Genomic DNA, 27373 nt, shown 5'->3' on the forward strand with positions numbered 1-27373 from the left:
TTATTCCTGTTCATTGGCTGAAATTGTTTTACTTAGAATTACAGGATTTTTTCTTCATGGAAGTTTACTTTCCTCTTTTAATTAGCCTGTCTAGCTATAATGTGTCTGTAGTCCGCAAACCAATGCCAGGTTGAAGAGAATGCCAGTGATTGTTTTTAGCAGTACACATTTATACTTCAGATATGCATTCATTAAAGACAATGGGCCAATATCTGGACTGCAAGGTCAATACAAAAGAATAATTTAGAATTTGCTGAAGAATGACATGTAGGCTTTTCTGGGTATTTCTGCAATGACATATGATTTCCAGAGAAACGCTGTTATCTCCTTCATACAGTCAAAACAGCATGCATTATGTGGAACAATAAGAGCTGTGCTAATTCTTCATGTAGAAAAAGTAATACCTATTGACATCTAAAGAATATGCACAGCGTGTGCTGATATCTAACATTAAGCAAATTAGACAAACCAGAGCATGTGTTATGGAGGATAAGATCATGCTATTGATGCTGCATTAGAAGCTTTCAATCAGCTGTAAACCAACACTATCTAGTCCAAAATGCAAGCACACTTCAGCATGTTTTCTTATGATCATAATGCAGCATTCGCCTATTTTCTTCCTTGACTGGCACCAACACTCAATGGCAGTTTCTGTTGCTTGTGTTAAGCCACTTCATGGTGTATATAAAAGGGAAGTTGAAGGTTCTACACCTCAGAACAGAAGCCCTCGAGTCCAGCAAGGGATAGATAAAAACACCCCATCCCTGGATTGGGCTGTTTGATTGGGAGGGGGCTAACACAGCCCAGAGGATGAACCATATCACTTTATAACTTAAAGCTTTCAGAATCAGCAAGGCAGAAGTGGTTGTGGGGTTTTTTATTATTATTACTTGTGATGAACAGACTCTCATCAGCTTCATTTGAACTGGGACAGCAATTACAATAATCTTTCAAGAATTCTACAATTAAAAAAATTACTCTGAATTTCATCAGGAATAATCTGAAAAATTATCAACATCAAGGTTGGTTTTAATGGGTGGCCAATTATATCTGCAATGGTTCGAGTTATTTGAGACCAATATACTGAGGTAATAGATGAAATTCCTGGTAATTCAAAGCCCTTGGTTACAATAATGATCATTGCAGCTAAGATTATTTGGGCCAGAAGGTGGAAGGCGGCACAATCTCCAATGGAAAACGAATGGCTGAGTAAATGTCTGAAACTTGCAGTTATGGATAAGCTGACGAACTATATACGTAGGTGGGAAGGAATTTTAAGAGGCACAGAATATATGGATAGATGGGCATGTTTTGTTCAGTTTTGGAATAATATGGGAATAAGAGGCTTGAAATGTTTTTGTTTCTTTAATTATTTGTATCATAATTATTATTCTTTTTTTCTTTATTAAGAGTTATAAAAATGTTTACTGTGTATAGATATGCTTCATGACATGTTCTTACTGCCCCCCCCTTTCTTCTTTTTTCCTGCTTCTCTATTAGAGGCTTCCTCTTTTGTTTTGTTTTGCTTGTGCTTGTTATTGTTATATTTGCAAATTTAAAATAAACCACTCTCCAATTGTTCCAAAATTATACCGGCTGCACTGTACAACATTGCCTTAAAATTTACATCTTCTTTATTTCAAAGTCCTGGACAGGAACTGCATATCAGACAAAGATAAACAGCTCCCCAAACTGGATTTTTGAGACTCAGTGTAGCTATGAAGCTTGGGCAAGAGCCCTGGTTTTTTAACCTTTCCAGGAGAAGATAACAACTGGTAACTCGGAATGGAAGTGTAGCATAGCATAGAGGCCTCTAATCAGGGTTATATGCTTATTATCTTTACTGAAACTGAGGGCTCCACAACCCAAGATGGATTCTCTTCTATTTAGCCAAGAGAAGGTTAAAACACTCATCTTGGTGGATTTGGGATGTAACCACCAGGGTGGCAGGGGGTGGGTGGGTAGGTAGGCAGTTAGCGCTAGATCTTAGCAATTCTACCCCAGTATGAAGTTCTGGGTCTTAACACAGCTTATAGTGTCTTGATAGACTGTTGGGTCATAGTCCAAAGCCAGGAAGAAGCAAACAATATCCCCTCTTTGTCCTGGAGGTCTCCTTTTATTCACAGAGTACATCTGGATCTCCCATCAGGTCCAATTCCAAAAGGATTCTGCCCCTGCTTGGGCAACTCTTACTACTGTACAACAGAATAACATCTGAAATTATTCCAGAAAAGGAATGCATTGAGTGCTCCTTGAAAGCTCACAGATATTAACAGAAAGTAGTACTGTAGTACTATTTTACATATTCCATCTAGAAACAGTGGTGTTGCTTTTGGGTGTGTGTGTGTCTTTTTAATGGTGGTCTCCTGAAGCCAGTATAAGAACACTTTCTGCTCTAGCATCCAAAAACTGCACCATAATGTGAACATTCAATAGCTACAAAAACATTAGTATGTTCTAAAATACTCCATTTTGTAAAGTAAACACAATCTATATGAAATTAGATGGAGTAAAAATAAAAATTCTAAAAATATGCTCTTTCGGGTTGAGGACGGGATGATTTCAACAACCAATGTTTCACTAGCATGCACAACTTTTATAATCACAACATTATGGAATACAAATGAGACCCATCTAAAAATACATGTGGGTGTAGCGGTCTTTAAGCATTACATCTTGTCTGATAAACTTATTCTAAATTATTCTACCATATAGAAACTGCAAAACACAATGCAAAATGCAAATAAATACATAAACAAATAAATAAAAATGTTCACCTGAACCCATAGAACACTTGTTAATCCTTTGCTGAAAATTGTGATTCAGTACATTAGGTATTACCATACTATTTTGGACTTCAAACTTATAATTAAATCAGGCAAGACATTAGCATGTACGTACGAGATCCTTCTGTTCGAATTTTCTGTGATGGAATACTAGGGTCTCCTCTCCCTAAAATATTAGTGGCCATTATCCGAAATTCATATTCCATCCATGGGATTAAATCGATCACTTTAGCTGACTCTACATTTCCTTCAACAACTAGGGGATCTAAATGAAAACATAAAGATCACTTAACAAAAGTACATCATACAATAATATCCAAAGTTGGCATGCCCATATTTCAATTGCCAAAAATGCCTTTCTTGTCAATCCAATGCAGTGAACCAAATGCAGGTGGGAAATGTCCCTGAACTGGTGGCATTCCAAAGGATTATAATCTGAATGTTAGAGACCATTGAGAAATTCTACCAGAAATGATGGAAACATTATTTCTATCTCGCTTTCCATTGATGAAGCCAGTATTTCATACATCCTAAAAATAGATAAGAATCTACCTGACTTTTCTAGTTTGTGCTCTGTTTCTTTCAATGAATTTTAAGGGCATCAACATGATAAAAAATGAACATCAAATTAAATTCTTAGTAGCTTCTCAGCATATTTGATTGATATATTATGTTTGAATTGTTTACATTTTTTATCCATTATTGCTGGGGCCAGGGAGTATTTCAATCACCACTGTGGCAATGGCCTTCTAAACATCAGATTATTTGAGCAGTGTTATAGCCCAAATTTTCACAACTGTATACCTTTTCATAAAAGCACCAAAATTACATCATATGTAGACTAACACAGTGATCATTTTCAGATATTGACATATGTGATATTGCACATGTATGCATATGTGTGTACATGTTCAATTGACTAAAATAATCTGAGCATGGTATAATGCAAAACAAACTATATGTGAAACAGGTCTATGTCCAATGACCCATGAATGTAACAAGATATGACATGGCTACCGTTTGTAAAATAATTAAACACATTAGGATATTACTGTTGTAATTTTTGGGACATTTTTGGCATAATTCACATATACACATGCACAAACAGGTAATATAATATTCTGATGTTACAGAAAAACAACCAACAAAGGGGAAAGGCACTGAATATGGGGGGGAGGGGGAACAAGCCAGAAACAATTCTCAAAGTGCCTAAGCAACCCTTTCAGATTTACCAAAGGAGAAAGTCAAAAGTGATAATTATTGCACATCGTTGGTAAAAGGAATACTTCTGAAGAAGGAATTTTAATCCAAAATAAATTGGGCATGAATAAACTATGTAGGCACTTGAGAATTGTTTTTCTCTAGTTTTCTTATGTTATAGTACAAACATCTGGCTGAACAGATGTTTGTAAAAAAGTAATATCACTTCTTGACAACGTATGTTCCAGTTTCCCTCTGACTCTCTGGATCAGATTTTTGGGAGCGCAAGATACAGGATAATGGGAATCAGCAAAAATTCCCCCTTCCACGCTAATCTTCTGCTGGTGGGAACTTCCCATGAATGGAACTCCACCAAGGGGACACGGCCCCTGAAGTGTTAGTTAGATTCTATACCAATATTTCTAAGATTACTCTTACCTGTTTTCATATCCTTCCAGTAGTCAGAAAGAAATGTCATTGCCTGTATAGTGTAATTTGAAATAGGACTATGATTTTCTGTCCCACGGCTCCAAGTAAGAATTACAGATGTGTTTTTAATTTCTTCTACTTTGAGTCCTCCTGGCGGGCCTGGAGGACCTGAAACATATTTCCATGAAAAATTATGACATAATCTTATCAAAAATTAGACAGATACCAAACTTTTTTTTAAAAAAATTAAGTTTGAAGTTTAAAATGCATTGCATTTTCTTTGGCGTTTCAGGAAATCTCCCATTAATATGCTATTTTATACAGTAACATAGCAGCTTTTGCACACCTAAGAACCCAATAAAAAAACGGGTGTCATGGGAATTTGCCCAGGGCTTGATTTGGATGTAAACATCTAGGAGTCTTAAAAGTAACAACTTCCAAATGACATTTCTCTGGAAGCCTTGCTGCATTCTGCAGCATGTTAAGGTGATGGTGATGGAGGGGAAAGAACAGAAAAATCCTCCTTCCTGTTCAACCTGATGCTACAACACTAATATTGTTGAATCTAATAAAAGTAATAAAAGTGAAATCAAGTCCATACTTTCTCTAATATCAATGACAGATTTATCCTGAATTAAAGTCCATACTTTCTCTAAAACCAGTGACAGAACTATCCTGAATTAAAGGTAAGTAAAAAAAAAAAAAAGGGGGGGGGGAGGCCTTTCATTTTCTGAGTCCCCTGAATTGGCTTAAGAAATGAGCTGATTTCTCTTTAATTTTTTGGGAGAGAAATTGGGTCATTTCTAGGTAAATCCAGGGAGATGTAAATCCATCCCTGTACAAATAGAGCTAGCAAGAGACCCAGTGTAGTGTAAGTCATTAGACTGGGCCTTGAGGGATTCAGGCTGTAGTCAACACAGCCATAAAGCTCACTAGGTGATTTTGGGACAGTCACTGATCTCAGCCTAATCTACTGCACAGGTTTGTTCTGAGGATAAAATAGAGAACAGGGGGATTGACTTGGGCTCCTTGGAGGAAAGGTGGAATATCAATGTAACAAATAAATAATATTTAACAATACAGCTGGAAGAAAATTTCCAATATTCAAAAGTACATCCAAATTATGTTGCAAAGAGAAATAGGGCTGTGAGACTGCGTTCATCCACATTTTGAGAGGCGGTGGCAAACTTTTGAAGGTGAGGATAGCAAACTCATCAGTGCTTGGCTCCTCTATGCTACCAATCTATGCTTAAGGGTGCAATCCTAATGGATCTGCCCTTGATGCTTGTAAGCTTCTGAACTCAGAAAGGGGGGAGGGAATGCCTCCTGCTCTGCAATTTAGCTAGATGGCCATCTTTGCCTGTCTAGCTGAGTTTTCAGGGAGGTATGGAGGCTATCAATAGTTCGTATCCCTGATTCCCCAGTCCTTTCCCATCACCCCCATCATGCCTGCTTTCCCGTGTCTCTCATAGAGTGTCTCTCATAGAGGGAGCTGACATGGTTCTCACCATGCAAGCTATGAGGCTGCATGGGAGGAAGTGGGGAGCCCAGTCTCCTGGGTTCAAAGTCGGAATGCTGTCTCTGGCTCGGATCCAGGAATCCAAAGTATCCTACCCACCCACCCCAGACGCTGTCTAGGGGCCATGGGATTTCTCTCTAAATCTCCATAACATCGCAGAATTAAACTATGCCATGCTTAGGTTCATTTTGACAAGCATTCGGTGGGGGAGAGGGAAGGAGAGAAATGGCTTTACCCATTGCCCACCAATATATACATAGTTCTTTTTAAAATATTGTTTTATATTTATATGCATGTATTTGTTTTATCTTTTGTTTTAATTAAGCTTTGCTTATTCTCAATTTTATTATTGCTAGCTGCCTTGAATGCCATTTTTGATTGAAATGATTGAATATAAAATACATAAAAGATATAAATAAATAAATAAATAATTTTAAACAAAATTCTTACCTCTCACAACAAGATCGGCTGAAGCGGTGGCATTATCAACAATTGACTGAGCTACACATGTGTATCTTCCAGCATGCCGCAGCTGGGCATTTTTGACAATAAGTTCACCATTGGCCTTTATCTACGAAAAAGAGATTAGAGAAAACAGTCATTCTCCTTTGAATTTTGATTTTACACTTATACATCTCACCAAATTACTGGCATGAAATGCTATGCAATTTTTAACCATGTAGTCCACTTGGAATAAACCAAACTTTTAAGTATTGGTACCTAGACTTGGGAAAGACATACTGAGAGTTCTGTTAGTATACTGACTAACTCTCTTCCCAACAGTGTCCCTGCTTGAGTTGTTGTAAGTGATCCTGAATCTGGTACTGAAGACGCATGTTTCTGGTGCCGGGGGCAACAACAGTCATTGTGTGGTAGTCTTATCTGGGGAAGGACTTCACAGCTGTTATTAAAACCATGACACTTCAGACTGATTTGGTAACTGTGATTTGAGTAGAACTGTAGCTTTCTATGGAATGTATTTTTAAAAACATAACTATTACTAGATGCAGTATCATAGAGTCTTGGGGCAGTTCAACATATAAAATATAAATGCATAGCTTCATGTCCTACTCCCACTAAGTGCCACAACATATAGTTAAAATCTAGACACAACTTTAGCGCTGTAACCTGAGCTTCATTACTTTGGCACATTTCTTTATAAATCTACTTTGCAGTTTATCAAGAAAATGTATTGAGAACAGTTAACTGAGTTACACATATGCTCCTCTTTTAAAGTATTTTCATAAACTCCTCAATCACCTTGAAATGTACCCAGAACATTTTATAGTGGTAAAATGTTACAAGAGATTAACAGCTGGATTGCTATCATAGCATTTTGGAATGGTTAACATTTTACAGCCTTAATTCCCCTAATTCATTCCAGTTGATTTATTCACTTCATTTCAACCAGTATCCCAACGGGGGTTAGGGAAATAAGAACTCCTGTGAGGTGATGGAGATGTTCACTGATATTTATTTATTGAAGCATTAGGAAGAATACAAAGGAGGAAACTTTCCAGGCAAGCAAAAGTATTTTGAGGTTTTTGCTAATGAGTCCTGATGGAAGCTGTCTACTTACAAACAACAATTTCCAATAGTGAAAAGTGCAGTTACCTCAGTAACATAACATTGGCGGGGGCGGAGGAGGCATGGGGTGGGGGGGGAGAGATTTATTGTTGAGACTGATACATTATTTATTTGTTCAAGTATTTATAAACTGACTTCCGACTACTAAGTTTCCCAAACTGGTATGTTTTAAAACATGCTGGAAAGGACACACATATTTAAATATGAATATATACAGGAAAGATCTGTTTCATTCCAAATGGATCACATTTATTGTTTCACACATACGGATTAATCTCCATTTTGGAAAAATGTGCTTCATAAAATGGGAATGGTGGTCCTGGCAAACACAAGGCTTTTGCATATTTTGGTTTCCCCAAATATGCCCAGAGAGCTTCGGTTATTGGGTGGTATAAAAATGCAATAGATAAATAAATATGTATGTAACTAACTACAGGGGTGGAGGGAGAGACAAATGTTGCCATTCATATATTATGAGATGCATTTTGCTTCCTATACTAAGATTTCACATGGAAAAATAATGTGTGAAATGGCCCTTTGAGTCATGTCAAAGGTTTTTCATTTAATCAGCTTGCTAATGCTAATAAATATAACTAAAGATCCCTGGAACTATACATTGCCCAATATATACTTTAAGGCAGCCTTTCCCGGCCTGGCATCCTCCAAATGTGTCGGACTACACATACCAACATTCCCAGCTAGCATCTGCTGGGGGGTGCTGGGAATTGTAGTCCAACACATCTAGAGGGTGTCAGGCTGGTGAAGGCTGCTTTAGAGTCTGAAATAGGATTAGATGATCTAAAATGCTGAATTTACCAATACATCTACACAGCTCCATGGAAATAATGTGTAGCTGAAGCAGCTTGTGCTGAAGCAATGCAGCAGTACGTTTGAGGGAGGAAAGTATGCAATAATCTTCCTATCTAGGTGGCGTCAGTTTGCACATGAAATATCTATGGAAGCAAGCATTTAGTGGTTTCCAATCAAGCTTTCCACTCCTCTGTGGGGGTGTTGGTGCTCAGAGGTAAAAATAAAGCTTACCAAGCAAATAATGAATATGGTCAGCTGCATGTTCTAGCCACAACATAGACATGCATGTCCAATTATCTTTTCACTGAAAACCTCAGCTTGACTGGATTACAAACTACAGGAAGAAATGAATCATAAACTGGAAACTTTGATAGCAGCTTCAGAGATGTTCCAAAGGATACATGCTATTTACCATTCAGAGGTTTCTTCAAAGTTTAAAGGAAAAGAACTACATTATATAAGTGCTGTACCAAGCTGATATGTAACCTACTTTTAAATTTTGCTACTAACACATGTTAAATCAGCTTTTTCCCTTTGTGAATACTTGTGTCTTAATACTAATTCCTATACTATGTTCCAAATAATTCCATGTCAGTAAAGTGTTGGAAAAAATGTGTAATGGATGACAAATAAATACATGTAAGCTATATTGTGCTGCTCCAAACTATGGAATGTGTTCACTCAAGAACTACGATGGGTATTCAATTTCTTGGATATTAGAAATAGTATGAAGACACATCTTTTAAATTTAGCCTTTTAAATTATATACGCATTTCCAGAGGGTAACCATAGTCATGTGTTACATTATGCAGCGAATAGTCTTGTGGCACCTTAAAGACAAACATATTTATATAGGTATACACTTTATGGGCACTGTCCAACTCACCAGAAGTGTGCACATCCACAGAAACTCGAGTAAGAATGAATTTGTTAAGTCTTTGGGGTACTGTAGTTATGTAGTAAATGTTTTACTGCTCTTTCTTTTTATTGTTTTAAGAGTTCAGTGTTCTTGATGGCTTTTTAACAAATAAGGTGGTATATGCATTTAATTAACAATTGCTGCTGCTCACGCACTATGCAGAGCAGCTAACAGAAATTAAAACCATTCATAAAATACAGTAATTCTCTCACCTGACAAACAATATCATGAAAACAGACAGGTGCAGTAGATAAAGCGGAAGCACCAGACACCAAACATATATATGAGAAAACAAACTTATGCCTAAACAGGAATACTTGTGCTGTATGGCAAACCACCTTTAAGACAGGGGACCAACCCAACTTCCCAGGACAGAGAGTTTTAGAATTTAGGTGTGCACACAGATAAGGACCTTTCTCTTATCCCCATCAGCCAAGCCTCCTAAATATGTGGGGTGTAGAAACCACCTCTCCTGTCCACTCCCTCAGGCTTTACAAGTTGAAATGTATCCATTACAACATGACAAACAGGTAGCAAAGAGACACCATTAAGACCTGCAATAATTATGAAATCCAAATCAGTGCAGATGCTATTGACTTTATCTACAAATAATCTATCAAAAACATCAAAGCAGTCTACTGAGTCACGTTCCTCAACTTTTACTTTATTTTGATGTAACAAACTTTTCACAACTTATAATAGCTCAGCTGGATGACTCTACAGATACAATGGTGGCAAAATGAAAAAAATGATTTCTTTGCTGCCATACATAATTCTTATTATGGGCTCCACCCTGAATCCAGTCAGATTCATCCTGAGTTTTTCCTCTATCATCACCCTAGTTGGCATCCCTGCTGCTTCATTTTCTTCATCTCCCTGGAAAACCACCAGCAGGAATAGGATGCTCATGAGCAGTTGTATCAACTCGCTGTGTTATTTTCCCTTCTCAGAGATTGGCCAGGGCTTCCACACAAACGACAGGTAACTGCCCAAACTGTCAGAAATCATTTGGATCTATCTCGCTGTGAGAGTGAATCTTTCTACTAGGTCTTATACCTCTGCAGAGGTTAGTCCTTCCTGTAAGTCTATAACTCACTAGATGGTGATGTCTTCCATACTTTGATCACTGTCATCTCATCAGAATCAACCAAACAAGAGCTTGTCTTGTTTATGACTGGGACCTGGTATCATTTGGCACAGCCCTACAGTTGTCTTGGAGGCCAAGAAATCCCACAGGCCACTATCTGAACAGAATGCTAGACAAGATGGACCCTTGGTCTGATTTAGCATGATTCTTCTGATGTTCTTATGAAGTCCAGACATGTTCCTGATGGGGTGGACTCTCCATGTATGTTGAAGTCTCCCAGTACCACCAGCCTGGGGGACTCCATCACCATGTTTGAGAGTACTTTGGCTACCTCAGCCAGGCAGACTATTGGGCAATACACCAGCAGAACCCTCATTCTGTCCTGACCACCTATACTAAAGAATAAACACTAAAAACAGGACAATTGTTGAAAGGGGCATCCAGTCAGGGTGTAAGAACTATGACAGACCACAGCAACTCCACCTCTTCCTTCACCCCAGTGTTGGTTCATGCTCTATGGAGAATCGTGGTGGATGCAACTGGGACAAATTCACCAAGTCAGCTCCCTCATCAAGAACAAATCCTGGATGGCCATGTTCCTCTCATTTACTGACCTAGCATTCAAGAGCACCAAGGTGGGGTGGAGGTAGATGGGCCTTTGTAGATGGTTAACATAGTATATAGAAAAGCTTTCGACAAGTGTAGGAAGTTGGAACATGAGATAATGGAAGAGGAAGGAAATAATGTTTTGTTAACCACTGTGAGCCCTCAGAAAGATGTGTTTTAAATGTTTGACATAAATTCAAGACAACCAATATATGACGACCTTCGATTATTACTTGAAGTAATAATCATGTCCTTTTTGGCATGTTTATCCAACCTCCACACTTTACGCTTCCCTCTCACTCTGATGCTATGGATAGAGTTACCTACAGCAAAGCTTGGAGAATGGGAAGCATCTATACTATTTAGATACTTGTAGGCCTATGAAGCACACTTGTAAAGAGTCTGTATGGAAGCTCAACCTTTTCAAAAGCAACCATGGAAATGCTGGCTTTTTTGCTCATAGTTGTTGTTGTTGTTTTTTTTAAAAAAAACCCTTTTCAAACCAACTGTATTCGTTACAGAGGCTGGCTGAATTCTTTGGAGAGGAGAAGGAAGATTTCCTCTGCAGTGCACAGAAATGCTGTCCTGTCTCCTTCCTCCAACAGTAAACCTTATTCAAAGTTGCCCCCTGGTGGCCACAGCTTATCATTCCAAGCTTGGAAAGAAGGCTGGAGAAATATAGGCCCTTTCTACACCTACACCTAAGGATTATCCCAGGAAAATGGAGGAATGCCTGCTCCCAGGATCCCCTGTGTGTCATTTGGATGCACAGGGATGATCCTGGGATGATCCCGGGAAAAAGGAAGGTTAGAAATGGGCATAGTTTTTAAGGATGGAACTACAAGTGAAGTTAGCTTAGCCTTGGATTCCAGCTGGGAAAAACTGCATTAACAACTGTTTAGTGGGTTTCTCCTTGTCTCATGATGGACAGTAGTTTTTTTGCAGAGAGCTGCAGGTGATCTGTTAGAAGCATCATTACCCAGGATGTGCACACTCACCCCTCTATGGTCTCTATTCAAGGGTTTTGTAGCAGGATAGAAGACATGTATATGTACATCACCAGAAACAAGGTCTCCATCATACAACCTTCAACTGTCTACATGTTGTAAGGAAACTCCAAGTAACCCTTGTAAAGGTAATGTATGGAAAATGGCAGTTGCAGAACGAATCGGAGAGGGGAATGCATCTGCCCTATCCCCCACCAATGGTATTCCCCCAGCTGGCATGAAGGTGGTCTGTGTGGCCAACACAGTCCTTGCTGGCCTTATAGAACTGTTGCTTCAGACGTTTACCAGTCTGAGAAACTGAGCGGCCAGCCTAATCAAGTCCCTGCTCCTGCCAACCTGTATTAGAACATAAGAACATAAGAAGTGCCATGCTGGATCAGACCAAGGGTGGACTCAGCACTCTGTTCACACAGTGGCCAACCAGCTATCGGCCAGGGATGAACAAGTAGGACATGGTGCAACAGCACCCTGTCACTCATGTTTCCCAGCAACTGGTGCACACAGGCTTATTGCCTCGAATACTGAAGACAGCACACAACCATCATGGCTAGTAGCCATTGATATTCTTGTCAACTGTACCACTTACCACCTTTCAGTATCTGAATAACAGACTGCCTATCTTGGAGAATGTCACCTGCCCTGCCCCTTGGGAACTTCAGTTCCCAAGGGGCACTTTGGAAGTTGGATTCTTGTCTGTCCTGAATGGTACGTGTACCTTTGACTTCCACCTCTGGAATCTGACCTGTGCCTGGGGTGTACAGCTTTGACCTTTCAGACTGGGAGGCACTGATTGAGCCCTGTGTTAGCACATTTGTGCATTTGTGGTAGCACATCTGCACAACTAGAATCAAACTCTTGTACATCCCTTGAAAAATAAATTACATTAGTGAGCGGATGATGGAATGAAAGATGTTTGACAATCTGGGAAACACGGAAAGAACGGATTTAACAGAATCCATACATTCCTACTTGATATGCGTGTTATTGTCCCAGTGTCAAGCAGAAGTAACCCACCCTCCATGAGGACTACTTAATTTGTACAGTAAGAGCTTAAACCTGCATAAAAGCTTAGAGTGTTACTTTGTGTGTCTAGCAGCTATACCGTTTTCATTTTTACTCTAGAGTAGGCATAGAGGGCCTGATCCAGATGGGGATTTTGGCGTGGGGCACTAGGCAGGCTTTTAAAACCCAAACAGGGCTCCTGAGCCTGCTCTAGAGTAAAAATAAGGCCCTGCCAAGGATATATGCTGCTGTTTCAGATGTAGCTCATCCACTTTAGTTATACCCAATGTTTCTTCCCACCAGCAGTGTGCTTCATATCATGATAATAATATTAATATGATACTAATATTTCAGCCAAGGGCTACTTAAATCTCTCTTTCCAAATTCAGAGTGCTATGGAGGAGTACATTGTCATCACATCAAACATATCCAGCCTTTTCACACTCTTTAGCAATAGTGTATAACAAGGAACCATAGAAAGCCTTGCTTCTTTCACAGAAGTACTTACCTTGCACTGATAACCACACACCTTTTTCATTGGGATCTAATTGAATTTCATAACAGTTGCCCAATGAGAAAGGTGTGTGTTCCATTAGTCCAAGGAATAAACTTCTACTGAAGAAGCAAAATTTTATATTGGGGGGGGGGGACCTGTAGCCCTCCAGATGTTGTTGGATTCCAACTTCCATCATCCAAGTCATTGTCTTGGAATGGTCAGGCATTATGGAGGGCCACAGTTCCCCATCTTTGCTTTATATAATCATTGACTATAACTAAGGACTTGCATATTGTCAGAATATATGAAGGGTTTAATGAATAGTTGGAGATTCTTGAAATAGCTCATTTTGATGCCTGATAGATAGATACCTCCTCTATGAATAATGCCGTTTCTACAAGAACCCATAAGATCATGATTTCTAAGGCAGCTATTCTCCCCCCCCCATTTTTTTTAACCTTTAGGAATGAACTACTAGTATGAAAAAGTATAACAGTCCCTGAAGATGGTTATTCTCTGCCCCGCCTGTGTAAAATTAGTCTTTTCCAACAAATTGGAAATATAAGAATAGAAAGTAATAATGTTACTCAAACCTAATTACATCACATAAAATATGTAGTATCTTACCATGATGGACCTTTCATAATAATCACTCTCTTTATCAACATCTATTGGATATCCATTGAGAAGCCAAATAAAGGTCAGGTCCAAAGAAGGATCATGGGATGCCAGGCACTGCATGGTAGCATTCTGTCCAACAGTGACATCAATATTAGTTGGTGCTAAAACAATCCTCGTCGGAGCTGTGCAGTTAAAAGAAAAAGTGGGGAAGGTGCATGTCAATAAACCAGCTGAAGTGCAACAACTAAGATTCTGTACCGGCTATATATAGGACAAATAGACACAAAAACATATATGAGAAAAATGAAATTTCATCATGGATCATCTATGCATTTTAAAAGAAAAATATATATAATTTCAACAAAGAGGGGACCCTTGAGCAATTTGGAGATGATTTCCTAGACAAAAACAGAGCACATTTTTTAAAAGTTAGAAGTTTCTGTCTCACCTTTGGTTGGTGGGAGTCAAGAAACGAAAGAGGCCGGGCTTCAGCATGCCAGACCTTTATAGGCTCTGCCCTGCCCACACCTCATGCTGCTCACGTGCCACTTCATGTGCAACGTCTTTCTTCCCTTCCTCCCCACCCAACAAAGCCACCCCCCACCCCAAGCTGTTCAGGGTAGGCTGGAAGCGGGCATATTGAAAAACAATCAAACAGAAAAATGTGTACATACAGAAAAGTCAACAAAGAAGAGCATAAATTCTAATGGGAGCCTTTTCTCCTAGTGTATATAGCAACTGTGAGTGCAGGGGGGGCTGTGATCAGTGGGGCTGACTATGGTGGTATCCATTCAGGGATCCTATGCCTGCTATTTCCTCTAAAAATAACCCAAACATGAATATAATTGTTAATTGCGTGAATTGCATAACATCTGGTTTGACCATTTGTGGTTTGTGAAATAAGTAAGCGTAGAGAAAAATGGTGGAGTAATGGCAAAGAACTACTGAAACTCAATCTTCATTTTTTCTGAAGTAAATCAGCCACTTGTCTTCTACATGGTCTTTTCTGTTGTGACACCACTTTGTGGAACTCCTAGAGAGGCTTTCTTAGCTTCTTTCTTTTTAAGTTTTAAGCAATCAGTAAGCAACCCTATGAAGAATTGATCTGAAGAGGATTTCCAGGCATGTAGTAGTACACCAACATTATGAAGCCTTGTTTTATTTGCAGTGAGTTTTGTGAATTTAGCCCATGAGCATTGAACAAATTACCTGTGGTTAAAAGAGTTGTAGAGCTGTTAGCTTTTCCTTTGTTATTTTCCACAAAACACGTATAGTTGCCTGCATCTGCTACTGTGACATTAATAATTTCCAGACTTCCATCATACCAAATACGTATCCTATTGAAAGAAAAAATAAGAACATAAGAAGAGCCGTGCTGGATCAAACCAAGAGCCCATCTAGTCCAGCAGTCTGTTTACACAGTGGGCAACCAGATGCCCATAGAAAACCCACAAGCAGAACATGAGTGCAACAGCACCCTCCTGTTAGGAAACACATCAAAAGAAACAATGCCTATCCAACAACGATGTGATCAGTTTGTCACATCAGAACTGCCCCTTGAATTGATTGCATTAATCAAGCAAGGATGTTCATTTCTAAATTTCCATCAAAGTATCTGTAAATGGCTACAGATATTGAGAACAGGCCATAGGAATGTAAACATTTTGATTACTCATAGCTATGAATGTATTCATAAGTATCTCTTGTTTAATACTGAATTAAGCAAATTAAGAATCAAGGAATTACTGATTATCCATTTGGGCTAGTTTTATAAAGGCAAATAGTTTGCAAATCGTCCGAAATTCCACAGTCCGTGAAGAAGCATCATAGTAACAGGAGCTCTGCAGTTTGAGCAATGTTTCAAGATATAGCTAAAACACTTATGCTCTCCAGAACCATGGAAGAACCCGATTTTCAGATTCCTTCTAATATCTCGTCACCTGAAAAATATGTTTCTAAATGTACTGGTGCTTTGTGTTTTTGCCTGCAAAACTTCTTCTATTTGTCTTCCCACTATATTGTACAAATGAAACTAAAGTAAGTCTATGCCAGTTATGGCATTATTTATGAGTCACTTGAACAATTTCCTTTTAAAAATGGTCCACTGTAGAAATTAGTATTAAAACTCATGTTTGCATGGAAAAGTCTATGACCTCTCTAAGCCATACTGTGACCAAGGTTAATTAGACAATTAAGAGGTTATTTCCACAGTAATTTCCACAGCTGCCATCTTGTATTTATATGGGCCTTATATACTTACACTATGAACGAGTCCCATATTGCATTACTACTTTAGGAGAAAAGCCCAAGCCAGATGTGAAATTCATAAAACGGGGATGCTTTTGGCAAATATGTGTTTCACTCTACATGGACCAATGGTGATGCAAGTTAAGACTGCAAAAATGAGATTTACTTGAAAGGAAAATAGATCATAAAGAAAATATGAATAAGGCCAACTAGTACAAGATTAGCTCTAAAGCATAACAAGCCAGCACAATTGGAAATGAGGGTTGTAAGGCACATAAGTATGCAGATTTAAAAACTGCTTAATACGGTAGCACTTTCTAGTTTTATTACTGAAAATAAGGTCACTAATAGAGTTGCAAACCTAAGTACACCTTCCTAGCAATAAGCTATCTTTTGCCTTAATAGCAAAAGTCTGTTCTTGTGCCCCTCAAGGTCTCGCTAAAACATGTTAACCATTCTCAGAAGGGAATTTTATTATTTAAAAAAATTAAATTTTCCAGTACCCTTCAGAATCCTACCAAAATAATATGGATAGGAAACTGCTTAAATGGTAAGGATGCACATGGTGACTAGTTAGGATGTAAGAAAAAGAGGCTACAAGTTCTGGTACTAAGAAATTTCAAAAGAAATTTCTTTATTTTTATCTGAAATATAAAAATATTCAAAAAAAACTTTCAACCAAACTTGTACAACGCTCAACGTTTCGGATCCGAAGATCTTTCGTCAGGAGCTATAAGACATTCAAGTAAAATATATATGAAGTCATATTACATTGTAAACAAGTTCATCCAACTTAAAATTAAATAAAAGGAACAACACGCATAGTCCAATACAATATAGGTCCATGTATTGTATTAGACTACGCCTAATGTCTTTTGACATTTCTTAGCACCAGAGCTTGTAGCCTCTTTTTCTTATAGCCTTTTCATGGTGCTTTCCCTTCTCTTTTTCTTCAACCGCCTAGTTAGGATGACCAGATGAAAAGTGAAACAGGGTTCCTGTAACTTTAACAGTTGTTTTTATCAAGTGCAGATTTTGCTGCTTGGCAAAAATTCCCTCTTCAATTAAACTATTAAAGGCAAAGGAGCCCTTTTCTCCTTTGCATCAGATCACCCTACAAGTATTCCACGCACAACTCATATGGACATCTAATGCATAATGAATGAGACAATTACAATTACTAAGTTGGCTCACTAACAGAGCAAGCCTATATGTCTACTCAAAAATAAACCCCTGTTCAAAGGGCTGCAATCCTGGGAGTAAGCCCCATTGAATTTAGTGGTACTTACTTCTGAGTAGATATATATAGGACTGCACTGCTCTTCTTGTTTTTTCTCAGTGTCTAAAAACATAGCCTGTATAGCACTCCCTTAGCCCTTAAAAGGGGTATTCACTCTTCTATTGCTTTATGTTTCATATTTTAGACTTAGATTGGCACCATTGTGATTTCTATTGCTTATGAAAGCATGTCATATGTACATCAAATTATTTCCCCTTTCTTGTCAACTCAATTTATTAAATTTAATAAATGCACATCCTGGAGTACTCCACCTGAATCCAAGTACAGGACATCATTATAAACATTAACACTGAAACTATGCTTTGTGTGATGCACTAAGTGTTTGCAACACAGCCTAAAGACTGGTTCATTGCTTTGGCATATGAGAAACTTCAGCTGTGTGCATATGATAAAAGCAGGGAATAAAAGAATGCAGTAGAAAAACACTACATTCAATTTGAATTAACTTTCATGATGAAACTGTAATAATTTCATGCATATTATAACACTGATGGCTAGTATGCCCAGATTATCAGACTTCTCTTCTCATGGTTATACAGTACTCGGTTTCAGCATGCCTGAATAGGGCTAGTTAGATGGGGTAGTTGATGTTGCTTTTCTATAAAAAAGCAACTTAAAGCTTAGAAACGTAGATTTTGTGAGTGCCTGATTATAATGTTCAATTCTTGTGATGTTTTTCGATTGTGTACTCAAAGAAATTTAAAGCTTAGAAACCTAGATTATGCAAATGCATGATTATAACATTCAATTCTTGTGGTGTTTCACTGTTCTGAGGAGATTTGTGAAAAATGACTGTTAGAAAGAGAGCACTGTTGACATAGAAAGTAAATATATTTAGAAAATACCAATCAAGAATATTTCTTCTGTCTCCCATGAAGAGCTTCTGTGCTTATCCATTTTCAAAGTTAAGAAACTGGACCTGATTTAATTTTTACCGATATATAAAAAAGAGTGAACTCTTATCCTGTCAAATAGATCAGCAATCAACTCTGCAGGGTTAATGCATCAACTGAAGCAAAACCGGCAGCATAACAAATTAAAATAGTAGCATCTGCAGGACCTTTACTTCCTGACTGAATTTACTTCCTGAATGAGATTAATTTTTAAATAGCCATATTATATGGAAAAAACAATCAGCCTCTAAAAGGTTCTCGTCTTCCATCATTCCTTCAAAGGCCCATGAGGGTACTCTGCATCCTTTCGCCTTTGCAAATTTATAATCTGAAAAATGGCCCCAGCACAATTATCTTTGTAGGAACAACATTTTTAAAAGGAATACATGATCCAATCCTAGTTTCATATCTTGGTTAGTAAACATTAAGCCACATAGTTAAATCCAAACTCGGAGTCAAACTATACAATATAGTAAATATGCAGCCAATAGAGGCTGCATATTCTTGTTTAAAGAAGTGGCCAGGAGGGAGGTGAAACCCCAAACACTGTGCCCATTCTATCTCTGCCCCCTGACCTCTGCAGTTGAGAAAATATTTGAAAAGGAAGCTGGCTTTCAATCCTGCCTCAACACAGAGACATCTGAGGATCGAGGCAGGAAGATGGGTACTGCCTTTTAATTGTATGGAACCTCTTCACACAAACATTGTGTGAATGAAGCTAATGGACCCACCAAGCAAAACGTGTCATTTATTCTATCCTCTGTCAGAGCCAGAGCCAAGTTTTTGAGGACCCTCAAGCAAGATACCCACAGTGGACCCTCTTCTCACTATCATTGTCACCAGCAGCTTTTGTCCTCCTTATCTTTCTCATGATTGCTGCCGCTTGCTTGACAGATGGAGAGCCAGTGAGCAAGCAGGCAATGACATCCACTGCTCCTCCTTCTCACCACTCCGGTGTCTGGGCCAAAGCAAAAGCCAGGTAAACAAGCAGGTTCCAATGGTGAAGAGGAACAGGATGTCCAGGGAACTTCTGTCAGTAGGGCTCCTACTGGGGTGTGGGCCCTCAGCAGGTGCCTGCCCTTCCATGCTTACCCTTCACAGTGTCCCGGCTCTCTCTCTCTCTCTCTCTCTCACACACACACACACACACACTTTTTCAGTCCCAAGCAAGCAGCAAAATGAGAGATTCCTGAAATTCCTGACGGGTCGTCATATTTGGCTAGGGGGCTCCATTTGACATAGTTAGTTACAAGTTGTGCTGACTGCACTAATCAATAATACTGACCGGGTTGAGTTTCTAAGAATTTCTGTCCCTCTGCTCCATGTGAGTTTTGGCCTAGGAGCTGCTCTAGGCTTGCACTCAATTATAGCTTGACCTCCTTTAGCAGCCAAGACTTCTTTCCTCATTGGGTAGAATTCAAAGGTTGGAGCTAAAACTGCAGAGAGAGAAAAATTATTATTAGGCACTTATTATTATACACTTACTTAAAACACTACCAGTGCTGTCTACTCAGAATTCCCATTGAGATCAATATGGCTTACTCTGAGATAAACACCTGTAGGAGTGCATCCTAAATCTTATATATTGCAGAAATAAGGAACTATTTTATTAATGTAACAATCTGCCTTTTAATCAATTAATTAAATCAGGAATTGATTAAATATAAATATATTTGCATATTACCCCAATATAGGTGTCTTGTTTTGAGATACTGAAGGCAGTATGAGAATTTTGTATAACAAAAGCTGCCATCCACTGAGGGCTGCCTTTAATATTTATTTTTCCATTCCTATTACAGTAACATACTAGAACCAAAACAGCCTCAAAATAGCCCAGCACTGCACACACTTGAAATTAGCCAACACTAATTAATCAACAAGAGCTTAGTTGGTTAATCTACCAATTAAACTAACTAAAGGTTGCATCAGAATTTACTACATTGTTATATTTAGGACATTTATATAACAAATTCCCAGGGGGTCTTAACGAGAGAAGTAAAATTTCTGGAAATTTTGAGGATATGGAAAAATAACACATCCCCCCCCCCCCGTTTTTTTTCCTGGAAAAAACTGATTTTTTAAAATAATAATAATAACAACAACAACAACAACAATAACAACAACAATAGAAAAATAAGCAATAGTTTTTTTTAGTGCTCTTTACAGATCTGAAGTCACTTTGTTGGTTTAAGACAGCCTTGCCCAACCTGGTGCCTTCCAGATATCCATCTCCCATCAAACCTCAGGCAGCGTGGCTAATGGTCAGGAATTCTGGGTACTGTTGTTCAAAACATCCGGAGGGCACCAGGTGGGGATGAGCTGTCTTTCTGTTCCTAAAGTTATTTTATGTATAAGTTTGCTCATACAATTATCATTGTATTTTAAAACTTTAAAAAGTACATACACTTAGTAAATGTGTAATTATTGTCTGAATAGATTAGAATTCCATTAAATGACTGCTACAGCACCAGAAACACAGGACTTGATAAAACAAACTGTAAGGAATGCACATTTACTTTCAAGAATGCACAATGATGACTCTACTCACATATTGGTAAACTGAGCATAAATAACTATCAGTAAAATATACTTTAGATCAATAACTTCAATAAGGAATGAAAGCAATAACTATGTTGGGAAGCTTACATCTTTCCTCGTGGCTTTATTATTTCCAGGAAATTTACATTGCTACTCTTTCTATAAAAGTGTTCTTTTTACATAGTTTTCAGAAATCATTCTGTGGGGAGTAAAGCCTTGGTGACAATATAGAAATAAATTCTTAAATTCTAAAATAAAATATTGCATAATCCAAAGCTGTTGAATTCTTCAGGGGGAAAAACAAAAACCGTCCTTGGAGAAAAAAAAACCAGGAAAAATAATTCTGGGCCTTATAATTCTAAGCTTATGTAATCATAAGACATCAAATATTAAAATACAATTAAGTATTTGTAGTAATAAAATGTAAAGCAGCAGAAAATCATTCCAAAAAATCACCCAGATCATCTTAAATTAAAAGTTAGAATGAATTAGTGGGTCTGGGAAAATAAAATGCATTCGCCAAAATGACATCAGGTAAGAGCCAGATGAATGTCCGTGGGCAAAGTGTCATACAACTAAGGCTGCTGCCACAGAAAGGCTCTTCACTGGTAGCTACCTACTGCATCTCAGATGGTGGAGGCCCTCAGAGAAGGACTTCAGATGAAGATGTTAAGATGCAGATAGGCACAAATGAAATAGGCAATGCTTTTGGTTCCTGATACCAAAATATAAAGGACTTTAAAAGTAAAAAATAGCACTTTGAACTGAGCCGATGGCCTGTGAGCAAAATATATGACCTTACAAAGTATACGACATTAACTCATTACTTGTTTTAATTATTAGAAATGGTTTCAAATGATACAGATTATTATTTTCACTAACCGATAACTTTCAGCTCAGCATTTGAATAAATCATTCCATGTATATTTTCAGCTACACATTGATACATGCCAGTATCTTCAAGCTTTAGCATAGAAAATCTCAAATCTCCTTTCCAGTACTGAAAATAAAACACACAATAAGAAAAATGACAGGCAACAGGCAGTGTTAAAGATTTAAGCTGTTTAAATTCCTTTCTGTTTGGCAAGAAATCTTCCATATCCTGTTAAGGTCATCGTCCACATTGGATATGTTTCCCTTCTGGGACATTGCTGTATTCAATACATTTGCCCCTCATTGTTGCACATGCAGCAATGAGCCATGCATGGTGCTCTGTGCACCCTACGGACGATAAGTGCTGACACTTTTGACAATGTCAGGCATTGCTTTTGGAATAGGTTGGTGCCAAAACCAAATCCCACTTGAGCCCAAACAGAGGAAGGAGGTTAAGTGTGGCTTGGATTCAGCCATTTCATTCCTAAAACAGGTGATCACTGCTATCAAAGTTGGTGGTAGTATTGCTAACCACCTGTTTGGTGGCCCCAGAGAAGATCTAATTTCTGGTTGTGAACATCCACCCAGAGCTCTGTGTGTGCAGTTCCTAATACATGTAAAAGGCCCAATTCAGTAAAAAGATTTGTATGCAGAAGCCTGCTTCTTCGATTGGAACTGATCTCTCTTACGAATTGATCTATAAGACATTGAAAAGCTGACACAAAATACCATCAGTTTAATTGCAAACATACATATTCAGAAGTAAAATCCCAGTAACTTCAATTCCCATGTAAGTTTTATAGATTGCAGCATAAACGTGCTAACATTAAAATATTTCTATTTGGGGGGGGGGGAATGAATTTACTTCAACATTCTCCAAAAGAGTTTTAGGATGTATATAGCTCTAATATCATGCCATGCTACTGCATTACTATTTAACTAGTCAGTTTTTACTGTGGAAACAAATCTAAGGAAAAGGATTTCAATGGTACCCTGGCTTTCTCTAGATTTGAATTAGGTGGGTATTTTCTCTGTGCAATTTGCCCACATAATAAACAGAGAGCAGAGAATGTGCTTAACTCATTTTCCCAACCCAGCTCTAACTATTCCTACTGCATTCTGTTTAGGACAAATGCTGAGAAATGAGTTCCACCGAAATCCCAAGGGATGTGAGTTATTAGTTCATTCAGTCTAAAGACCTGTCGATCTATTAGTTAATTATATAACAAACAGCAAATGAATAAATATAATTTATCTGCATTCTTGATTCCATCCTAACTATTTCAGCTCTTTTTATTCATTTATTTTTGGAGGAAATGTGCCCTTTGGGGGCGAAATAAGAGAAATATCTAGTTTTAGTGGATTTAACAAATATCACAGCAATCAGGATAGTTTGTTTCATTCTGTTCAAAAGCAAGATAATTGCTTGGCGTACTATTTGAGAATAATATACTTCATCAAGTATGGCAATCCCATATGTAGATTTCTGTCAAAAAGTTATTTAGCTTGTTAAATCACTGATTTGTAATTTCCCCATAAGCCACAAAACTTTCTCTTCATAGCAAATCAGCTCTTTATTTTATTTCAACTTTTTGTTAGTAAATTTAAAAGAGATATTTTTAGGAGGGCTTTATCTGGATACGAACATTCATATTTGCTTTAAATTGAGTGATGATGAATAGAAAGGAAATGTTGGATGTATTTTCATGCAATTTGTTGCCGGTTTTCATAAAGTGGGAGAAGTTTAAGTGTGGCTCTCTCTAAAGAGCAGTGTGTAGTTTTCTTAAATTTCCCTTTCTATTCTCTACATGCCACATTATCACTCAACTTAAAGCAAACGATTAGTCCACATGACAAAGCATCAGTCACAGGCTTAGCCCATTATTGCCATAGAGAAGACAATACTGTCCTCTGATCGGCTGTAGTGCATGCTGGGAGCTATAGGACCCTTTTCACTCTTCACACTAGGGATGTGCAGAAAATGGTGGATTGCACGCAAAGTGGTTGCCATGATTCGGAATTCTGAATCAGGATCTTGCATAGCCCTAGCTTTATCTATTAAAAATCTGTCTCAATTTATTCACACACTTTCTATTACCATTAAGAAATAATGTCTACATAACTCAGAGTATAACCTAAGCCTACCGGTAATCCATTTTTCAGCCATCGAATTGTTGGAAGAGGCTTGCCTGCAGCTACACATGGCCAATGGAATTCACTTCCTACATCTCTCTCTGTCTCATTAATGTGCTCCACCCATTCTGGATATGCTGAAAGACAATGATAACACAGCTCTTGTATTTTATGCATACTTAAAACCAGTTGTCCTCTTGTTTTCCAGTACTAACATGCATTCCAAATCCTACTTAGCGATTTTATGCATCAATCCAGTATTCATGATGAGATCATCCTAAGGGACCATCTATAGACTATCTCACACTTGGGCCATTTTGAACCTCTTTCCATCCTTATCACACTTTGTCCCATTTTAAGAAATTCTAAATTCCTGCACTGTTCTAGCTTTGCTGCCTTGCCCTTTCCTCCAATGCACGACATAAGTTATAGATAATCCCCATGTTGAAATTCTGGCATGGAAACATAAGATTCACCACTCTTTGATTTGAGGATTTAATAAAAAAAATATAATTTTATTCTTGTGGAAATGGGCAGTTCAGATTTAACTATAAACAATGGCTTTCTTGTGCTCATGTGAACACATGAGCACAAGAAAGCCATTGTTTATAGTTAAATAACTTTGCCTCTTCTGGCATGCATCAGACGATTTTGGAAACCAGCCTCTGCTTTTATACAATTCATAGTTTCCCGTTATGTTCAAGTTCAGGACACTGGCTTGTTTAAACCCTAGAATAAAATACATTTACAAATGTGTGCTTTAAAATAAAATATTGTAGAAATATGTATTTTATAAGCAAATGTATTAAAATATATTTAAATACATGCATTTTCATATGGATTTTTTAAAATCACAGATTAATGTGGATACTCAATAAAAGAAATTTATAAATGAACACAGGTGAAATTGACAAGGGCGAGAAACAGAATGATCCCTCCATCCCCAATCCTGCACAGCCAGAATTGAATGTGTGAGGCATGATGTACTGCTTTACTAAAACTTGGAATAAGAGAGAGAGAGAGAGAGAGAGAGAGAGAGAGAGAGAGAGAGAGAGAGTTTTAGTTTGTGGCCATAGAACCTAAGAAGAGCTATGCACAAATCAAAGGCCCACCTAGTCTAACATTCTATTCCCATAGTGGCCAAACCGATGCCCATGACAAGCCCACAAGCAGGCATGATGTTCTCTGATTCACCTTTCCCAGCAAATGGCATTGAGAGGCATATTGCTTCTCATACTGGAGGTAATATACAACCACCATGGCTAGTAGTCATTGTCAGCCTTTATCCTCCATGAATTTGTCTAATCCCCTTTTAAAGCTATCTAAATTGATGGCCATCGCTACATCTTGTGGTAGCAAATACCTCAGTTTATCTACGCACTGCATGAAGAAGTAGTTCCTTTTACCTGTCCTGAATTTCCCACAACTCAGCTTCATTGGATTACCCCATGTTCTAGTACTGAGATGAGAGAAAAACATTTCCCTATCTACTTTCTCCACAGCATTCATAATGTTATTCACCACTATCATGTCCCACCTTACTAGCCTTTTTTCTAGGCTAAAAGACACAAACATTGCAATAGAGAGCTTCGGCTGTTGGGCAGTATAAAAATGTAATAAATAAATAAATAAACCTGTTCTCATAGGGGTGTTGCTCCAGTCCCTTGATTATTTACATTGCTCTTTTTTGCAGCTCTACAATTTCCTTGTGATTCTGTGACCAGAGCTACACACAGTATTCCAAGTGTGGTCACACTATAGATTTGCATAGGTATTATGATATTGATACGGTTTTTTTGCAGACTCCTTTCCTAATAATCCACAGCATGGAATTTGTCTTTTTCACCTTAGCTGCACATTCAGTCCTATTAATTAACTGACCTTTGTGAGACACTTAACAGTCTCACAGAGTAGTCAACATTTAAATATAGTGAAATCAATGCAAAAGAAAGAAAGAAAAATGAACCATTCATTAATGCACTTTGCACTTAACTTCATAAATTTTAGAACTGAAATGCAACCTTTCGAAAGGATGGGATCAGATGCAACACTCTGGATTGTGATGTTTTCAGCACGGTAAAATGTAATGAAATGTGTGGGAACATGTTCTACCTACCTTGAACATAAACTTTTGCTGAATATTTATCTTTTCCTCTATGATTTTCAGCTTCACATTCATATGTTCCTTCATCTTCAAACTGAATGTTGAAGATCTTGAGGACGGCACCTGACATACTTATATCTGCATTGATTGGCATAGGTTCCAGATATTTACTCCATCTTATCTCAGGAACAGGACTTTGAGGGAATAATAGAGAACATGTGAACTAGCGCTTTGGGGTCCCTTGGTAGCCCTGTGTCTTCCTTGTCCATGCTTTCTGACATGCTGTTCTCCCCTTCTACTTTCAAACCACTTCCACTTCTAACTTCCTCCTCATTGTTCATTTTCCCCAAGAAAGCCTTCCTTAAAGAAACAGCTCTCACATAGCTGTTTCTCTACGGCCTCTTGACATGCTCTGTGCTCTACCACCACCACCACTCCTCACCACAATCAACTCCTATTCACTCCCTCCCCAATTCCTTGCCTCATCTCTCTACAGCACCATTTCTCGATTCTGCACAAGTGACCTGTTAAATTGTAGTTCTGTCAAGAAAATGGTCTGTCGAAAAATTATATTTATGATCTCCTCCCATGATATGGGAATATCAAGCCAAATATTTTGGATAGAACGGCACACATGAAATGATGTATTAAACAACAACTAGAGGGATAGGAGATAACATGTATGTGCGTGCGGCGGGGGATAGAAGTCTTTCAAATCCAGACACAGAGGATGAAACTGCTTTGCCAGTTTCATTGAAGGGACCTTCATCCTCATCCATGTTTTAAGTAGAGAGCACACTGTATGACCCGGGAAATGCAAATAATTTCAAATTATCTAATCAAATGCCAGCCTAGCTAAAAGCAGGAGGTGCAGCCTGTTAAATCTGTATGTCCAAAACTGCCCTAAGCATGGGGAATGAGTGAGACGGGAGCACTTGGACCTTCCAAGGACAAAAGCCAGGATTATACCTGATGGCAGATTAGGGCTGTCAATCCTGTCCCAGTTTAGTCTACCCAAGCTTTGCCCATGGGTATAACTGAATTCAAGCATACTTACTTTCCAAGTGCAAAGCACTCCAGTGTCACATTTTGTCCTAAAAGTGCGTATGTGTCCTTGAACTTCACTCTGATATCTGGTAGATAGCCTTTTGAACCTAATATGAAGACAGAGGGAAATAAATAATGTATTTATTATGGAACATTTATAGCACACCTT

At 38.2% G+C, this 27373-nt stretch overlaps 1 protein-coding gene across 1 annotated transcript in view; it reads right to left on the reverse strand.

The window, feature by feature from the left end:
* Positions 1-27373, reverse strand: part of CNTN1 (contactin 1) — a 119597-nt gene that overhangs the window by 25423 nt on the left and 66801 nt on the right. The window contains exons 10-19 of the mRNA XM_063133998.1: positions 27215-27311; positions 26170-26351; positions 24066-24190; positions 21930-22047; positions 19795-19945; positions 15279-15406; positions 14076-14251; positions 6385-6505; positions 4425-4583; positions 2902-3051 (exon numbers count right to left, since the gene is read on the reverse strand). Coding sequence (XP_062990068.1) covers positions 2902-3051; positions 4425-4583; positions 6385-6505; positions 14076-14251; positions 15279-15406; positions 19795-19945; positions 21930-22047; positions 24066-24190; positions 26170-26351; positions 27215-27311 — 1407 coding nt within the window. The remainder of the gene's footprint in view (positions 1-2901; positions 3052-4424; positions 4584-6384; positions 6506-14075; positions 14252-15278; positions 15407-19794; positions 19946-21929; positions 22048-24065; positions 24191-26169; positions 26352-27214; positions 27312-27373) is intronic.

Source organism: Elgaria multicarinata, chromosome 9, assembly GCF_023053635.1.
Source record: "Elgaria multicarinata webbii isolate HBS135686 ecotype San Diego chromosome 9, rElgMul1.1.pri, whole genome shotgun sequence".
Classification (NCBI taxonomy): Eukaryota; Metazoa; Chordata; class Lepidosauria; order Squamata; family Anguidae; genus Elgaria; species Elgaria multicarinata.